The 19,898-nt window shown below is 44.3% G+C and overlaps 1 protein-coding gene across 2 annotated transcripts in view; it reads right to left on the bottom strand.

Moving 5' to 3' along the window:
• The window catches only part of LOC115100635, a 42,146-nt gene that overhangs the window by 15,054 nt on the left and 7,194 nt on the right, over positions 1-19,898 (bottom strand). For both annotated transcript variants that reach the window (XM_029619267.1, XM_029619268.1), the window contains exon 3: positions 4,591-4,720. In XM_029619267.1, coding sequence (XP_029475127.1) covers positions 4,591-4,720 — 130 coding nt within the window. The remainder of the gene's footprint in view (positions 1-4,590; positions 4,721-19,898) is intronic.

Consider the following 19,898-nt stretch of genomic DNA (forward strand, 5'->3'; position numbering starts at 1 on the left):
ATCAATTCCCAAGGATTTTGGATCTCTCCTGCGACTGAAGAAATAAGGAACATTTCTAGTGTGAGAAGTCGCCAATAGGTCAACAAACAGAAGGCCCCAGCAATCCATTATCAGCCGAGATGCCTCACTTGACAATTCCCATTCTCCTGTATCCATACTGTCTGCTGAGAGAGTCTGCTCTTACATTGTCTTTCCCTGCAATAAGAACATGCCATACTAGGTCAGACCAAGGGTCCATCAAGCCCAGCATCCTGTCTCAAACAGTGGCCAATCCAAGCCATAAGAACCTGGCAAGTTCCCAAAAACTGTCTGAGCCTGACGGACGCAACAGAAGGCTGTGTTCAACAGTCTCCATTCCCCTGGGTCTAGACTTTCTCTGCTGAGGTAATCTGCAGTGATGTTGTCTTTTCCTGCGATGTGGGCGGCTGAGATCTCCTGTAGGTTTGATTCTGCCCACGCCATTAGGGGTTCTATTTCCAGGGACACCTGATGGCTTCTGGTTCCTCCCTGGCCGATGATGTAGGCCACTGTTATGGTGTTGACAAACATGACTGACCGATTCGCCCCGGAGTCTGTGGCTGAACCACAGGCAGGCTAGCCTGACTGCCCGTGCTTCCAGTTGGTTGATGTTCCATCCCGATTCTTGTCCCATTGCCCCTGGGCGGTCAGTTCCTGGCAGTGGGCTCCCCACCCTCGTAGACTCGCATCTGTAGTGAGCAGGATCCAGGTCGGCGGGGATAGTCTTACTCCCTTGCTCAGATGGTCGTCTTGTAGCCACCATTGTAGCTGGGTTCAAACTTTCTCCGGGAGCTGGAGTCAAACGGAGTAATTCTGGGACATCTGATTCCATCGTGACAGTAGGGAACGCTATAGGGGGCCGCATGTGAGCTCTTGCCCATGGGACCACTTCCAGTGTGGATGACATGAGCCCGATGACTTGGAGGTAGTCCCACACCTTGCAGCGAAGACTGCTTAACAGGTTTCACAATTGGTTCATCAGCTTTGTTCTCCTCGTAGGAGTCAAAATCGCCTTGTCTTGTCTGGTGTCAAACCAGACTCTCAGGTATTCCAGAGATTGGGAGGACTGCAGACAGCTCTTGTTTGTGTTGACCACCCACCTGAGGTTCTCCAGTAGAGTTTTGACTCTGTTGGTCGCCTGATTACTTTCCTCTGGGGATTTTGCCCTGATCAGCCAATCGTCCAGATATGGGTGTACTAAGATTCCTTCTTTCCTCAGTGTTGCTGCCACTACAACCATTATTTTGGTGAAATTTGGTGTGCTGTGGCTAGCCCGAAGCGTAGTGCCCGGAACTGGTAGTGGTGGTCCAGGATCGTGAAGCATAGAAAATGCTGATGCTCGTGGTGAACCGGAACGTGCAGGTAGGCTTCTGACAGATCCAGGGATGTGAGGAATTCTCCCGGCTGTATCGCTCTTATGACAGAGCGTAGGGTTTCCATGCTGAAGCGAGGGACCTTCAGGTGACTGTTGACGGACTTGAGGTCCAGGATGGGTCGGAACATATACCCTCTTTCTTGGGGATGATAAAATAGATGGAATAGTGCCCAGTATTTTGTTGTTGCTTGGGCAGTGTTATGGCCTTTAAGGTGAGCAATTTGGTCAGCGTGGTTTCCACTGCCCTCCTCTTGGAGGGGTCGTGGCAGGGAGATTTCACAAATTTGTCCAGAGCAATGTGGTGAAAGTCCAGATAATATCCCTCTCGAATGATGGTTAGGACCCACTTGTCCGTAGTTATCTCAACCCATCTTTGGTACAATAGGGCAAGCCTGACCCCTAGGCTTCTTCCTGTGGATGGGCCGTCTGATTTTCATCATGGGGTGCGGCTAGGGCCTGGGCCGCAGCCGGCTCCCCTTTTGTTGTGCTTGTTCCGAAAGGAATGACCCCTGCCTGCAGGGCAGGAAGATTGATATGCATTTTTGTACGGTTTGAAGCGCTGTGATCCCCTGCCCTTAGATGTTCCGGGCGAGGGGTGCTGGCTTCTCTTGTTCTTGTCCTCCGGTAGCCGAGGTAGTGGGGAATTGCCCCATTTGTCAGCTAACTTTTCCAGTTCGCTTCCGAACAGGAGGGTTCCCTTGAATGGCATTCTCGTGAGTCTCGTCTTGGACGTCGTGTTGGCCAATCAGCTTCGGAGCCAGAGTTGTCTTCTGGCCGCCACAACGGACGAAACTCCTCTGGCTGCGGTGCGTACCAGGTCGGAGGTCGCATCCGCGAGGAATGATACTACTGGTTCTAGTGCTTCGACTGGCGTGGTGGCGTTCCTGGTCTTAAACAGGTGCGTATCATCACGGCACAGCAGGCAGCGATCTGTAGCGACATAGCTGAAACGTCGAATGACTGAGGATGGATTCCAGACTTCTGTCCTGGGTATCCTTGAGTGCTGCTCCTCCCTCGACTGGGATGGTAGTACGCTTAGTGACCACGCAGACCATGGCATCCACTTTGGGGAATGTCAGGAAATCTTTGGTGGCGGGGTCCAGGGGGGTTCATGGCTGCCAGGGACCGCCCCCCTTTGAACGTGGCCTCCGGAGACTCCCATTCCAGGTCAATCAGCTGTTGGACGGCTCGTAGCAAAGGAAAATGGCGGGAGGCCTGACAGAGTCCTCGAGGAGGGGATTTGTTTTTGGTTCCCCTATGGTACTAGTGCCTGGAATAGCGAGCTCTTTCAAGCTGTCCGCCACGAGGTCTGAGAGCTCGTCTTTGGCGAAGAACCTCCTCATGGTTCAGTAGGGTTCCGTTCCTGGGGGGGCTCTCTCCTTCCTCCAGGGAGTCTTGATCCTCGTCCGATGTGTCCATGTCCCCAAAATCAGGGCTTTTGGGCAGGCGAGGCACTTTGGGTTTAGAGGGTCCCGGGATGTTAGGGTCCTCTGGGGGAGGCTGTGGCTGTGTCATCGGAGGTTAGAATACTCTAGCGCTGTGCAAGCGTTGTATAGAGTCCAGAACTGCTATGGAGACGGAAAATACTGAAGAGCATGGCTTCCTGCAGGGGTATATGTACTAGGGCTGACGTCAGATTGAAATCTGATCCGTCTCCAACTGCTATCAGGAGCACACTATACCCATTGATCCTGAGTCCATCTGCTACATGCTAGGAAAAAATCATTAACGCCAATAAAATTGCAAAGAAAAAGTCACTTTATTTAGAATACTAGTAATGCAAAAGAAAGTACCACCTCCAATATAATGCCTAATTTTTTCAGAATTGCTTTGAATAACTCCTGAGGAAGGCACTGGATAACACTCTCCAGTGATTCATCTTTGACAGAAATGTCAGATATGTTTTTTAGAAGATTAGTACTTAGAATTTATTTAAGAAACAGTTTTTGAGTATCACTTCAAGCAATAAAAACCAGGGGGGAGGGTTGGTAAATGATTTGAAAAGTGGGACTATACACTGATACTGTTTGAAGCCCAGTGCAGGCAGAGATGGATTAAAACAGCACCTATTCTCTCTGCTACCAGTCTATCAGGTCAATACAGTAAAGTGCGGCCGCGGTTACCCTGCTCCTAACCCGCTTTCCACCCACTTTTCGGCCACGTTAGTCCAACCCGTGATTCACTATCCCCTTTAACCTACTCTTACCATGTCCTTAAATCACTGGGTAACCCCTTCCGCCCGTGGCATGTATATTACATGTAAACGATCGAATTAGCTATTCCCTCCCATACACTAACGCGCGCCCCGACTATCGCTTTTTTACCTGCCGTTTGCTGCGTGTTTAACCTAACTTACCGCCTACCCTTACCCCTGCGTTAGAGGCAGGGGTAAGGATACGCGGCAAACTTTCCCACAGCCCCCGCTCACCTGCCCTGGCCGCGTCCATGGGTGCTAGTCTCCGGGGCAGCCCCAGTCTTCTCCCCTCCTCCCGAAGCAACGAAAGCAGAAAAAAGCGAAAAAGAGAAAAAAAAAAAAAAGCGAAAAGCGAAAAAAAAAAAGTTGCAAGAGAGAAAGGGGAGAGAGGACGGACAATCCTACGCTCGGGATTGCCAGTCCTCTCTCCCCTCTCTCTTGCAACATTTTTTTTTTTTGCTTTTTCGCTTTTTTCCGCTTTCGTTGCTTGCTTCGGGAGGAGGGGGAGAGAGGACTGGCAATCCCGAGCGTCTGAGAACTGTCCACTTCCTGGTACCTGTCATTTCAAATGTCATTTGAAATGACAGATACCAGCGTGTCCGTGAAGCGTTAGGCCAGCGCACCCAGGATACTGTATAGCGCTCTATACAGTAAAATGGGTTGCGCGGGCCTAACGCTTCATGGACGCTTCTTGGACGCAGCTTGCATTTGCAAGCTATTTACATACAATATCGAGCGGTAGGTGAGCTGGACTGTGCGTGCGGCAACCGCAGGTGCGCCCGGCACTAACGCAGCTCTTCCTACCGCTCCTTACTATATCGGCCTGTCTATAAATTAAAAGTTAGATATTTGATTAGATTTGGATTTTTTTTTTTTAAATCTATTTCTTGTACTCTATTGATTTATTAGGCACTTGATTTAGAATTACATTTTCATTTAAAGTAGACAATCGGATAATTAACATTTTTAAACTGCTCATATAAGTTAATTAACATTACTTAACTGGGAACAAAATTCAGCTTTGTAGCTAAACCTCTCTTTGCAAACTTTGCATGGACTTTTGGATGATTCTCTGTGCGCACTCCTGTCTGTGCAACCACATCAGCTCCTAGAAATAGAGGAATCATGTGTCCCTAAAGGATAATAAAAAGGATGGAAGGAGGAGGTAAAACTTAAGAATAAACAGATCTCTTTATTCAGTCCTAAAGGTTAATGCCATATATACCATCACTCAATGGTAAGTCCTTTACCGTAAGAAAAAAAGCTTTTATTTTACTAAGCCACTAGTAAATGCAAATGTTTACATATTAAAAACTATTCTATTAGATTCAGGAATATTTATTGCCTTAATCCAAAATTAAATTAGCCATTTGTACTCTCCACATTGAATCAAAACATTTCAGGCTTCCCACTGAACAGCAATTAAAAACACTGTAGCTATTATAAACTTTAAGATGGCCTGGATTTCTTATGGGCACAGTGCTTCTTACTAATCACATGACAGATCAAGCTCAAACTCAAAGCTGAAATGTCTCAAGGTACAAAGCAAATATTTAAAAAAAATAATTTCAATGCTTATAGAACATCTCTTCTGAAATGTAGATATTTATAATCCATTTGATCTGGTACGTGCCTTTGCTTCTCTTTTATGTTCATGACAGCATGCGGTGTGGAAGCAGATATTAAACAAGCCTATTACCATAATATAACTACATACCTGAGGCAAAGCCAATGCAGGACCCAAGCAGCATACTAGCACAAGGTTATACTTAATGCATATATAAAATGATTGCTACTCAAATAATTCACAAAGCTAACATACAGCATAAAGTAAGAGGATGACATTCCAAAAAAGCTAAGTCCTTAAATTTAGGTACCTATTTTCAGACATTTCATAGCCTGTTTTCAGCTGAAAATTCACACATTTAAAAGCTTAAAAAACCATAAGAACCTAAATTTAGTTTTGCTGCTCTTTTGGCTATAGTTAGGATCCCAGTTCTAAAAAGCGGTGCTCAGCTTCTAAGTTTGTTTCCCTGCTCTAATTCCAGAGCCATAGTTTTAGGCTCTTAAATTTAGGAACCTAGTGAAACTAGGCCCTTAAATTTAGGCACTCAGTCCTAGTACATCTTCAAAAGGGGCCACTTTAGGAGCCTCGCTTGAAGCATTAGAAGCCTAAACCCTTTAGAAAGCGGTTCCTAAGTTCATTTTATAATAGTGCTGAATTTGACCAATTTGCTCTGGGGAGTTCTGAAGCAACCATTCCTGTTCATACCCAGATCAGTCCAGACTCCTGGGATTATGCTTCCCTTCCAGTAGATGAAGACAGAAAAAGTTTCAATGATACTGCTATATAACCCAGAGTGCCACCTGCAGTCCCTCGGTATTTCTCTTGTCTCCAGCAGATGGAAGAGAGTACTATCCCTGTGGGCTGAAGGAAAGAATATATAGATTTAAAAAAAAAAAAAAAAAAAATCACTCCTGGGAGGTTGCTAGGCCCTGGTGGAGCTAATCCTCCTAGTAAAGCTCCCTGTAAATCTTGTTTGCTATATTTTAGTTCTATGTAAACCGATGTGATGTTTCCCTACTAATGTCGGTATATAAAAATCTACAAATAAATATTGAGTGGAACGAGCAGAGGGTCGGGGACCCTTATCTGTTTTGCATTGTTGGCTGCCCGTGGAAGGAAATAGCTGGTGGGGCCAGCTCCCTTCCCCTCCCCAGGAGCACAAATGGACACCGGCAACTCAACGCTTCAGTCAGGAAAGTAACTTTTTTTCTTGTCTTTCTTTCGCAGTCAAAGTTTAAAAAAAAAAAAAAAGGGGGGGGGGGGAAGGAGTTGGAAAGCAAGCAAGGCTGAGCGGCAAAGTTTTTGGCGGCCGGAAAGGTGGTTTTTCTGCTGGAGGTTGGTTCCTGGGCGGTTCTCTGGTACCACTGCATTGTGTAGCGGGGCTGCTTGGGCCTGATTTCAGGGGGTGGCTCCTCTAGTGACGGTGCGCGGCGCTTAGTGCCGCTCTTGCGGGGACGCGTGTGCCCGATTGTTGCGAGCGGGACTGTATTCCCACTGCCTCTCTGGTGGAGAGAGCGGGTTGGGACAGATAAATGCTGCATTGTTCAGGTGCTAGATTGCCTCTGAAGGAAGCCACTCCTCCCCCACCGGCTGCAGGTAATCTGTCATTTTGTCTGGGGCCCGTAGGCTCACCAGGCTTGTTTGAGGAAGGGTGTGGGGGGGGGGGGGAGGGGTAAGGACCTCTCTCCCCCATTGTCTCCTGTGGGGCAGAGTGCTGTGCACAGCAGGGGCAATGATTCAGATAATGATGGGGAGTTACTGGTCAGGGATTGCAGGCTTCCACCCCATTCTCCAATACAGTTTGTCCTGCTTATACACGAGGCCTATTTGGCTCGCCAGGCAGCTGGTCGTAGGTCCTCGGAGAGGCCGTGTGGTATGTGATTGGACAAGAGACCTGGGGGGTCTAGTGGTCCGGGGCCGCACAAAGTACCCAGAGTCCTGTTAGAAGTTATGGCCTATGAATATGAACTTGCTTTTAAAGCTATTGCTTCAGAATTACCCCAGCTGCGTACTTTTTCTCTTCAGAACTGCATGGCTCTTGATTACCTTCTGCTTTCTAAGGGAGGTGTTTGTGGTGTCATCCATGATCAATGTTGCTTATATGTGAATGACACTACTCAGATTTATTTTATTTATTTAGGTTTTTTCTATACCGGCATTCATGAACAGATCACATCATGTCGGTTTACATTCGAACAGGGGGTGCATAGAACAATAAAACTATAAACTGGTGCATAAGGCTTGCAGTTACAAAGAACAAGGTAATAGAACTGGGAGAAGAAGAGGAGAGCAGTATAGGTTAATATAAGTTAATGATTTACAGTGCCAGGAGGCTGCATTGATGGGTGGAACTGGAGGTGGTTACGAGTTGTCTGGGAAGGCTTGCTTAAATAACCAAGTCTTCAATCTTTTCCGGAACGTTGGTAAGCAGGGTTCTTGGCGCAGACTCGTGGGGATGGAGTTCCAGAGTGCGGGCCCTGCGGTCGAGAGAGCCCGGTCTCTTGAAGTTGTGTGCCGGGTGGATTTTGTGTTCAGTACCTGGAGGGATCCTTTCTAGGCTTCTCTAGTTGGTCTGTGAGAGACGTGTAGGCTAAATGGATATTGGAGATCCAGGGCAGTAAGGTGATGGATGGATTTGAATACGATGGTACTCTGACTGCTGCCATTTGCTGGCTGAACTCACTGTTGTGAAAGATCTTGAACCAGTTTCGCACTGGTTTTCTGATTTCGTTACTTGGTTTGGCTCTTTAGGTAGTATTTGGAAAACTATTCTATACATTTTACTTGCTATTATTATTGTTTCTTCTTTAGCTTGTTTTACTCTATTATGTATTTCTTTTTCTTCTAAAATAATGATTTTACAAGATTCTTGTGCACAGCAGATCTCTTTGCGCATGCAAGACCTAGATTTGGAGCCTCCTACTGTTACACTCAGGCCTGGCTCTGAATCTGTGCCTGATCCAACTACACGTCTTATGTTACCATTGCCCCTTATCGCCAGCCTACATTTTTAAGTTTTCAATCCTCTTGATTATGCCCTTTGCACCTTCTACCCTGCATTTTTACTTTCCCACAATTTCTTCTCACCTGTTTTTTTCTCTGCTGCTGAATAACCCCGCTAGCTAAGGCACCTTCTTGCCACTCACCTTTTTGTGATGAATCCTTCAATATGCTTTTTGGATTCATCAAGAGGAAATTGTGAAGGTGAATATCCAGATATATCTGGAGAGCCTGAACCTTGGAAAATGCTAACTTTTTACCCTTGCCCTGCTCTCACCCTGCTGTCTGTTTCTGCAGACACTAATCTGAGATGTAAGAGCAAAGGAAACTTGTGGTTAGCAAGGAAAGACAGAAGTGACAAGCAATACTCATTGTTCCCGTTGGGTGGCATTGCAAAAAAGCAGGAACTTAGCTATGCGGAGGACCCTTGTGCAGACCCCGCCTGATGATTTATTTGTGACAAGACAGAAGTGAGAATTCCAAAGGGAGAGGCAGATTCTAACGTAGTTGATGTAAGACTGGGGAAATAAAATATATGCACGCCAACACATGATATTGATAGTTCGCTGTGAACGTTTGTAGCTCTGCTCAAAAGGAAAAAGGGGAAATTGGAAAATAAGATAAAAATATAATCAAGAGAGATATAAGGGTGGGAGTAAATGAGTAATGACATAGGAAAAATATGGATCCTAGTGTCAGGGAGCAAGGATTTATTTACACACAATACTGTAAAAATCAGGTACATAAGGAGGTACAGAAAGCCTAAGAATTTGAGAGAAGGCTAGCTATGTTATTAAGTGGCACTCCTTACCTTCTCCCCAGGCTAAACGAATAAGAGAACTGCTTTGGGATATTGCTTTTGTGCTTTTTAATAATACTTAACTGAGCACAAGATTATGATTATTATACAAATCATACTTATAAAAGAAATTATAACTAACTTGTAATAATTTTCATATTGTTACTAATAAGAATGATAAATAATTCAGAATACAAGTCTCATAAGAACATAAGAAATTGCCATACTGGGTCAGACCAAGGGTCCATCAAGCCCAGCATCCTGTTTCCATCAGAGGCCAAAACCAGGCCACAAGAACCTGGCAATTATCCAAACACCAAGAAAATCCCATGCTACTGATGCAATTAATAGCAGTGGCTATTCCCTAAGTAAACTTGATTAATAGCCGTTAATGGACTTCTCCTCCAAGAACTTATCCAAACCTTTTTTGAACCCAGCTACACTAACTGCACTAACCACATCCTCTGGCAACAAATTCCAAAGCTTTATTGTGCATTGAGTGAAAAAGAATTTTCTCCGATTAGTCTTAAATGTGCTAACTTCATGGAATGCCCCCTAGTCCTTCTATTTTTCGAAAGTATGAATAACAGAGTCATATCTACTCGTTCAAGACATCTCATGATCTTAAAAACCTCTATCATATCCCCCCTCAGCCGTCTCTTCTCCAAGCTGAAGAGCCCTAACCTCTTCAGCCTTTCCTCATAGGGGAGCTGTTCCATCCCCTTTATCATTTTGGTTGCCCTTCTCTATACCTTCTCCATCTCAACTATATCTTTTTTTAGATGCGGCGACCAGAATTGTACACAGTATTCAAGGTGTGGTTTCACCATGGAGTGATATAGAGGCATTATGACATTTTCCGTTTTATTCACCATTCCCTTCCTAATAATTCCTAACATTCTGTTTGCTTTTTTGACTGCTGCAGCACACTGAGCCGACAATTTTAAAGTATTATCCACTATGATGCCTAGATCCTTTCCCTGGGTGGTAGCTCCTAATATGGTGGTATCTCTTCCTAAAATATATAAAGGAAAGAGAGAAAAAAAGGAGACAGTTGGGGGGAGGAAGGTTTAGCCGGAATAAAATTGGCTCTTTTCCAGAATTATAATTAGCACTAGTAGGGTAAAGTTCAGTCAGGCTTAAACGGTCCTTGGGACAAGGGCAGCTCAGGGATTGACTCAGAGGATTCTGACAGCGGAGTTCCGCAGGTTCCTGGGTTCCCGGATCCCTCTAGGCCGGTCAAGGGCCCAGTGGGGACTGAAGATAGTCCGGATGCGCAGGATCAGGATGGAGTTGGGGCCCTTAATTCCACAGGTTCTCGAAGAGCTGGACATCAAACGACCTCAGGAAGAGTCTGATCAAGAGGGAGCGGACCCAGGGGGGCGCGTGACGTTACACAAGGAGATGGCAGCTTGATCCGTGAGCTCCTGCCGACTCTATCCCAATCTTTAGCAATCTGCGTCCTATTCAACCAGCTAGCCACTTTAATTGAACAGAGTATCTACACTTATACGGAGGCATGGCGAACAGAAAAATAAATCCGGACTTTCAGCGCTTTTCCTACCACAAAGAAGGTAATAGCGATATGCCCGATCGCGAGGCTGGGGACCAAGATGGCGCTGGATCACACTCAGAGCCCTGAGCTCCATAAAATGTGCTCAGAATTGTCCGCTACTCAATCATCCGTTCATCCGACCAGGGATGAATTTCAGGAATGGTTTGCCAGTCTCAGGGCTGACATTAAAGCGTACAGACAGGAGCTTTTAGCACACGTCGAGGAAATGCGGGAGGACATTACATCCTTAGGTCACAGAGTAGATGAACTCTATGTGCGCTTGGAAGGTCAAGTCGAATTATCTACAGTAAATAAAAGTTCCTGAGACACTCTGCATACGGACAATGCCCAACTATTCGCGAAAGTTGCTGACCTCTAAAATAGAGCTCGCCGGAGCAATCTTAGATTCAGAGGTTTTCCTGAGGGGCAGGCGACGGAAGATTACTGGGCACTCATTCAGATCTTCTGCCTGCATATGCTGCAGGAAACAAGCAAAACTGAAGGCTCTAACCCGCCTGTAATCCAACTGGATCATGCGCATCGGACTCTGCGTGCTCCTCAGTTAAATCGCCCACGAGATATTATTGTATGTTTCGCCGATTTCACCACAAAAGAAAATATCGCAGCGGCAGCCAGAGAGCAAAGCACATGGTCATGGAAGGGCCACAATATTACCATTTTCCCAGACCTCTCTCTTGCGACTCTGCAAAGCAGGCAATCATTCAGAGAAATTACCTCTTTTCTGCGCAGCAAGAACATCAAATATAGATGGCTGCATCCCTTCGGGATCTCCTATTCATTGGAAGGCACTTCTCATAAATGCTTAACCCCTGATGAAGCCTTACCCAGCCTGACCGATAGCGGTTTTAAGGCCTCACAAACCACTCAGAAAAAAACAGGATCACACTCTGCTCGTCCTTCCTACCCTGCCTGGCAACGGGTCGGACAGAGAAACAGCCAACTGCGCAGGCAATCAGGAGGTTCTTCTAGCCAAGGCCATGTCTGATTCTCTTCTCTCTCAAATGCAGGATACAACTCAGCGGTTGGCCGACTACGAGACACTAAGTCTGCATTTCTAACTGGCCACAATACTTGGACTCATTAGTTAAACCACTTTATAACTGTGATAGATGCAGTTTTGAAGTTTATTCTAGTTCAATCTTAAGTTTTGGGATATGGGGGAAGTCGGTGGAACAATAGCTCTACCACCCATGTTACATCTTTACCCCCAATTAGGGATGGTAGTTAGCCTGCATGGAGGGTGTAGCAGGCAGTTTATTGGGGTAAGGAGGGCGGTTATAGCCCTCATGGGGATCATGCTATTTTGGATATTTCCACATTTATTTGACCAGTCTTTCCCTATACTTACTTAATTCATAACTGGAAGTTGATTCTCATTTCCTTTTTATTGCCTGTACAGAATCTATGCTACAGACTATTCCCAACACCTTCAGGATTACCATTGTTGGTATTCATGGTCCCTCCTTCGGGGGTGATGCACCTAGAATATTTATAGTACCCTATTTCCCGACCAACCCATGGCAAAGTTAAAAATTCTCTCCGTAAATGCTAAGGGGCTTAATTCCCCTCAAAAACATTCCCTTTTCTATAAAGAACTGACAGTTTCCTCACCAGATATTGTCCTTGTGCAGGAGACACATCTCACCCGAAGATACGAGTCTCTCATGAAATCGTCTAAATTTAATCACCAGCTCTATGCTGCAGCTTCTAAAAATGCTAAATATGCGGGGGTGGGAATTCTATTCACATCCCACCTGGTTTTTGAAAGTAAAAAATGTATTGCGGACCCTCAAGGGCGTTTTCTTTTGCTGTGTTTTACCATGTATGATTCAGATTATACTATTCTCAATGTATTCGCCCCTAATAAGGAACAGGCCGTCTTCTTTAAACATAACCTATTGCAACATGCGGATGGACACTTGATCCTGGGGGGTGATTTTAATGTCACTCTCTCTCCCTCAATAGACACCTCAAGGGGTCACTCTCAAACAGCCATGGCTCATACTAGAGCTCTTAGGGACTTCCTGAAAAAACATAATCTGGTAGATCCTTGGAGAACGACATGTCCACACTCGCGTTCTTACACATTTTACTCTAAGGCCCATGACTCGTACACCAGAATTGATTACCTCTTGGTGGATAAATCAATCTCCCATTCAGTCCAACAACCAGAGGTGGGAATAGTTTCCTGGTCAGATCATGCCCCGATTCTTATTACGATAAACATAATAGGGGGAGAGCATGGCTGTAAATTTTGGAGGCTTAATGACTCTATACTACATGATCTCCCCTTCATTCGTACCACCACACAGACCATCCGCAACTTCTTTCAAATCAATGAAAACTCAGTAACTCCACCAATAATATTTATTTTATTTATTTATTTATTTAACATTTTTATATACCGACCTTCATGAAAGAAAATTCATATCAGATCGGTTTACAGATAACATGAGGGGAATAACAAAGTCAACCATATAACAAGAAATGAAAGTTACATATACAAGGGGTATTAACCTGGAGGGCTAGGATAGCGGAGCGATAGAAGGCATAACTGAACAAATTAGATAATACAATAATATGATGAGAAGAGGCATAAGTGTATAGGCTACACTTGTCAGAGAGTTTAGGTAGGAGTCAGTGTCTGAATTAGTGAGGAATTGCTGGAACTGTAGGTTAAGTGAAGGCCTGGATGAAGAGCCATGTCTTAAGTTTTTTGCGGAAGGTAAACGGGCATGGTTCTAATCTGAGTTCTGTGGGCATCTTGTTCCAGATGGTTGGGCCAGCTGTAGAGAAGGTTCGTTCTTTGGTAGATGATAGGCGAGTAGATTTCGTTGTAGGGGGTTGCAGGGTGCCTTTATATGCTTCTCGAATCGGTCTGTCTGATGAGTATAATTTAAGGGGAATCTGGAGGTCTAGTTGTTGTTGGTTGTGAATGACTTTGTGGATTATAGTGAGAGCCTTGTGTAATATTCTATATTTGATTGGCAGCCAGTGCAGGTTCTGTAGTATGGGAGTGATGTGTGTTCCTCTGTTGGTATTAGTCAGGATTCTTGCCGCAGCATTTGGAGCATCTGTAATGGTTTGATAGATGAAGTAGGGAGCCCGAGGAGAAGAGAGTTACAGTAATCTGTTTTGGAAAAGAGTGTGACTTGGAGCACTGTCCTGAAATCTTGGAAGTGGAGGAGGGGTTTGAGCCTTTTCATGTCTTGTAATTTATAAAAGCAGTCCTTGGTAGTGTTATTGATGGCTTTCTTAAGATTCAGACGGTTTATCAATGATTACTCCAAGGTCCCTTACTTGCGTGATCTGGGTGTTGCCTGCTGGTGGATTGATTAAGGCCGAGTGGTCCGAGGAGATGATTAGGAGTTCAGTCTTATTTGCATTCAGAACTAGATTCAAGTTGGTGAGCAGACTGTTTATAGATTTGAGGCAGATTTCCCAAAAGGCGAGAGATTTAGGGAGAGATTCTGTAATGGGAATCAGAATCTGTACGTCATCTGCATAGAGATAGAATTTTAATTTTAGGTCCGTAAGCAGTTGACAGAGGGGCAGGAGGTATATATTGAATAGTGTGGGTGACAAGGAAGAGCCTTGTGGTACTCCTAATGTTGATTTGACATCTGGGGATTCGTTGTTATTGATTTTTACTTTGAAGCTTCTGTTACTTAGAAAGGAGTTAAACCAGCTGTGGGCAGATCCTGTTAATCCGATTTCTGCTAGGCGATTTAGTAGGATGGCGTGGTTCACTGTGTCAAATGCGGATGAAATGTCCAGAAGGACTAGGATAAAAGATTGACCTTTGTCTAGGCCCATGAGGATGTGATCGGCTAGGGAGATAAGTAGGGTTTCTGTACTAGCTGCTTTACGAAAGCCATATTGGGATGGGTGAAAGATATTGTGCTCTTCCAGGTATACAGAAAGTTGTGTATTAACAACTTTCTCCATGATTTTTGCTAAAAAAGGGATTATGGGATTGCTTTAAATCCTTTATTAGAGGTCATTTTATTTCACACTCCGCCTACTGCAAAAAAACAGAGGGAAGCGGCCTGTTCCTTACTTCGTGATAAGATATTGTCTCTAACTCATCAACATGTTCAAACAGGTTCTAAGAAAGTGCTTACTCAGCTTTCTAAGGCTAGGAACGATCTACATAGACTAGAGTTGGATCATATTGCTCATGCGTTAAATCTTACTAGACAAACCTACTTTGAGGGGGGGTAATAAAGCTGGAAGGATCCTAGCTCATCAGTTAAAAAAGCAAACCTTTCAAAATCATATCCTCAAAATTAAAAAACGAGCAGGGTCGAATCGAGACTACCCACTCGGCTATTACTCAACAATTTCTTAAATTCTACCAAGCCCTATAGTCAGCTGAATCCCATATCCAGCCTGCAGATATTGATCAATATCTACAGACCACTGAATTGCCCCATCTCATTCCAGTGATGACGAATCTACTTAATGCAGAAATTATCACACCAGAAATTCTCACAGCCATAAAAAATCTCAAAATGGGCAAGGCCCCAGGCCCTGACGGGCTCACCGCCAAATTCTACAAAACCTTTGGCCCCATTTTAGCACCATATATCTAACGACATTTTAATTATCTGCGTGGGGGGAAAAACATTGAATCCTGACTCTAATAAAGCCGGTATTACTATCATAGCTAAACCGGGCAGGGATCCTACCTTATGTGCCTCGTATTGCCGAATCTCCCTGATAAATCTGGATCTTAAACTACTTGCCAAAATCTTAGCCGACAGGCTTAATTGCTTTATAGCACGCATTATTCATCCAGACCAGGCGGGGTTTATCCCGGGACGCATGGCTAATGATAATGTCCACAAAATTATCAATATTATATGGGGCACCACTAAACAGAAGGCGGATCATCTTACTGGCCATAGATACGGAAAAGGCCTTCGACATTTTATTTATTTATTTATAATTTTTATATACCGAAATTCTTGTAGGGATACAAATCAATCCGGTTTACATGAAACAAGGATGCCAAAGGGCTTAAGGAAAGCCAAGGTTTACATAAAACAGTTTAAACAGAATGATTCACTAGAACAATGAAGTGGTAACTCTCTTTGGGTTTTATAGAACAGACCCAGGGCTATAAATAAAATGACTTAAAACGATTAAGACATATAAAATACAAATTAAATTAAATTAATCCTAATTATATATAGAATGAGTACAACTACAGTTGTAACAATTATACATCGAAGGAAGCTGTTGCAAATACAAATACAGATTAATTACAGATTAAGTGTTTAAATTATACAGTATTTAATTATACAATTATACAGAGAAGGAGGCTGTTTAAAGTTTGACAATTGAACAAAGTAGTGGAGAGAGACGCATGTGGCAGGGGAGTAAATATGAATATCAAAATGAAGTAAAGTAAAATAATGGCTGGCGTTGGCGAGAAAACCTGCATAGAGAGGGAACTTTATGTGTCTGGGAAAGCTAGGTTAAAGAGCCTAGCTAAAGAGCTTAGCTGAAGAGCCTCCTTATGTTTCTGGGAAAGCTAGGCTAAAGAGCCAGGATTTTAGCCTTTTTTTGAAGACAGGATGGCTAGGTTCAAGACGTAGGTCTGGGGGGAGCGCATTCCAATGGTGGGGTCCAGCAGTAGCTAGAGCTCTCTTCCTTAATGATGATTTAGCAGGAGGGGTATAAAGTGTACCTTTGTATGCGCTTCTGATAGGTCTGGTGGAGGTGTGCAGTCGAAGTTGTGTCTTTAACTTGATGGGAGAGATGTTGTGAATTGTTTTATGAATGATGGTGATGACTTTGAAAAGGATCCTGTATTTTATGGGAAGCCAGTGTAAGTTGCGGAGGATGGGTGTGATATGTTCTCTTTTGTTAGAGTTAGTAAGGATTCTGGCTGCGGCATTTTGGACCATCTGTAAGGGTTTGATTGAGTTGGAGGGGAGTCCGAGTAAGAGAGAGTTGCAATAGTCGACATGGTGCATTGGCCTTTTCTATTCCAAACCCTGCACTATATGAAATTTGGTGACTCCTTTCACAATTGGATTAGAGCTCTATACCATTCCCCCTCGGCCTGTCTTAAAATTAATGGCAGGTATACGGCTCCATTTTCTGTTTGCAGAGGTACCAGACAGGGCTGCCCTCTTTCTCCTCTCTTATTTGCCATCTTTCTCGAACCCTTGACCATTCATATACGCAACAATCCGCAGGTGCAAGGTTTTTCCCTCAACTCTCGACAATTTAAAATGTCATTATTTGCGGACGACATTATATTCACAGTGAGCAACCCCGTTACATCTTTACCAGTAATAGAACATGAATTAGCACACTTTAGTGCTATCTCTGGCTTCAAGATTAACTGGGACAAGTCCGAGATTTTAAACATCTCTTGCCCACCTGCCATGGTACACTCCTTACAGTTCTCACATGCTTTTAAATGGGCACCCGCTAAACTCAAATATCTTGGGGTTTATCTTAGCAATAACCTCTCAGATCTGTTCCAGCTTAATTGTACCTCCCTTATACAGAAGATAGATAAAGATTTAGATAAATGGCAATCCATTCCCTTTACTTGGTTGGGCAGATTAGCAACCATTAAGATGAACATACTTCCTAGATTTTTATATCTTTTTCAAACCCTGCCTATCCCAGTTAGTAAAGTAACATTGATTCAATGGCAAAGAAAACTACTTCGATTCCTCTGGCACCATCGCCCGCCTAGAGTTGCGCGAATGATTCTTTATCTGCCTAAGTCATCGGGAGGACTAAGTTTACCCAACCTGGAATGGTATTATGCAGCTGCCCAACTTCGTCCAATCGTGGAATGGCACCATGTCGAGGACACTAAACCATGGGTGACTTTGGAACAGGAATGGCTAGCTGCTATGCCGCTTTCCTCTAACTTGGCAGCCTGGGAGGACTTGGCATCCAGATCTTGTCTTGACCCCTTCCACACGACATACTTTAAATATGTGGCATAGTTGGAAAACCGAATTAGTGGGCAGTGCAGAATATTTTATGCAGACTTCTCTATTCCACAATACCTCCTTTACACCAGTCCTACCCATGTTAGCCTTTACCAACTGGAAATCTAGAGGCCTCACATGTATATCTCACCTCCTACATCAGGGATCCATCATCCCATTCTCCACTTTTATTGAGAAACACCAACTGCCTTATTCGGACTTTCTCGCCTATATGCAACTCAGACACTTTATTGTCCGGATACAAGCACAGGGCCTATTGTCACCGATGCGCTCCTTGTTTGAAGGCTACTGCGTAACTCCCAAAATGCCTGGAGGCCTAGTATCCAAACTATATAAAATCCTGGCTTCGACATTTACTATATATCTACATATGGCAGCCTGGGAACGTGACCTGGCACAACCCATTTCTGAAGAGGAGTGGCTAACAATCTTCTCCAGACTTACCCAAGGCAACATTTCGGCCAGAATAATTGAAGCAAATTATAAAACTCTATACCGATGGCATCTCACCCCAGCAAGGCTGCACCAATGTTACCCTAAGTTGAATCCACAGTGTTGGCGTAAATGTCGACAATTGGGAACTCATCTCCATCTTTGGTGGGACTGTAGTTATATTCAGCCAGTGTGGACTTACATCTCAGAGGTGATATGGGAAATACTTAATATTCAGCACATCGTTACTAAAGAACAGGCCCTCCTCTTTATATTCAATGATAACCTTTCACCCACTACACGAACTTTCATACAACAGGTCTGCACTGCTACTAGGATGGAGATTGCGTTCCACTGGAAGCGGCCTCACCCACCTACTTCGGACGACACATTGCTGCGTTTGGATAGAACCTGTACTCTTTACCGCCTTACGGCGTTGAAATATCATCGACTTTCAAAATTTAATTCAGTATGGGAACCGTATATCCATTGGAGAAGATGGACTTTTATTTCTTAACCCTGAATATGTCTAGCTATTTACTCTTTCACTGATTCTGCAGTAGAACTAGCTTCTCTAATGATGCCACTGACTGGTTATTGATACCACTACCAATATTATTTTTCCCTATAGCATGATGGGGGGAGGGGGGTGAAACTGCATGTATGTTATGCATGTTACCATACTTTATTGTAATATGCTGTTTACCTCTATGTATATTTCCAGTATTTTTCATATATATCACTGACTAACAGCAATAAAAATTGCAAATAAAAAAAAAAAAGAGGGAGTGGACACAGTCATGGATGGCCTGAGGGGTCCAGTGAAAGCCTTTCCTTTTCACAAATCTATAAACAAAAAAACAAACAAACCTGGTAGTCAGGGAATGGACACTCCAGAGACATTCCTATAGTGGGTTCAGCAGCACTGAAGGGCATACAGGACAGGAAGTTGGAGATTCATCTCAAAAGAATATTCGAGGTGTCTGCGCTTGGCATTCGGTCGGCGGTGTGCAGTAGTTCCATGCAGAGGGCTAGTTTGCACTGGGAGCAGCAGTTACAGGCTACAAGATCACTGTCTCTGTTGGATGCCAAGCAGGCAGATTGTCTGGAGGCAGCAGCTTATGTAGCGGATGCCTTATATGACCTGCCTTAGCCCCGCGGAATCCTACTTTATGTTCTTTGTTGGCTCCTGGTGGGCAAACTGATACGACGCTTAGAAAGTCACCCGGGAAAAGTAATTTTGGTGGCACCAGAGTGACCAAGGCATCCGTGGTTCACTGATCTGATCAACTTGGCGATGGACAGTCCTCTGCAGTTTGCCCATTTACCAAACCTGCTTCATCAGGGTCCAATATTTTCAGAGCAGGTGGATCACTTTTGTCTTACTGCCTGGCTTTTGAAAGGAGGAGTTTGAGAGAGAAGGGATATCCAAAGGATGCCATTACCACCTTCCACCTTGTTGCAGGCTAGAAAGACTTCCATGTCTGTCATATGTGAGGGTCTGGAAAGTCTTTGAGGTCCTGGTGCTCGAGTTGTGGAATAGTCTCGACAGCCCACTTTTTGGCCATTTTGCAGAAGGGGTTGGTGAAAGGCTTGGCTTTCAACTGTCTGAAGGTTCAGGTTGCAAGGCAAGGTGAGTGGTAGGTCGCTGGCTGCCCATCCAGATGTAGTTCGCTTCCTTCATGGAGCTAAATATCTGCGTCCTGCAGTTCAGAAAATATGTCCCTCTTGGAATCTCATTCTGGTCCTTAGAGGGATGTGTGTGGCTCCTTTTGAGCCTTTGAAAAGATCTACATTAAAGGATCTCACTTTGAAAGTAATTTTGCTGGTAGCCATTTGCTCCACCCCGAATTTTTTGGAACTGCAAGCGTTTTCGTGCAGAGAACCTTTTTTGAAGCGCTCCGATTCCAGGGACTTTCTTCCAAAGGTTGTGTCAGTGTGTCATTTGAAC

The sequence above is a fragment of the Rhinatrema bivittatum genome, chromosome 11, assembly GCF_901001135.1.
Source record: "Rhinatrema bivittatum chromosome 11, aRhiBiv1.1, whole genome shotgun sequence".
Classification (NCBI taxonomy): domain Eukaryota; kingdom Metazoa; phylum Chordata; class Amphibia; order Gymnophiona; family Rhinatrematidae; genus Rhinatrema; species Rhinatrema bivittatum.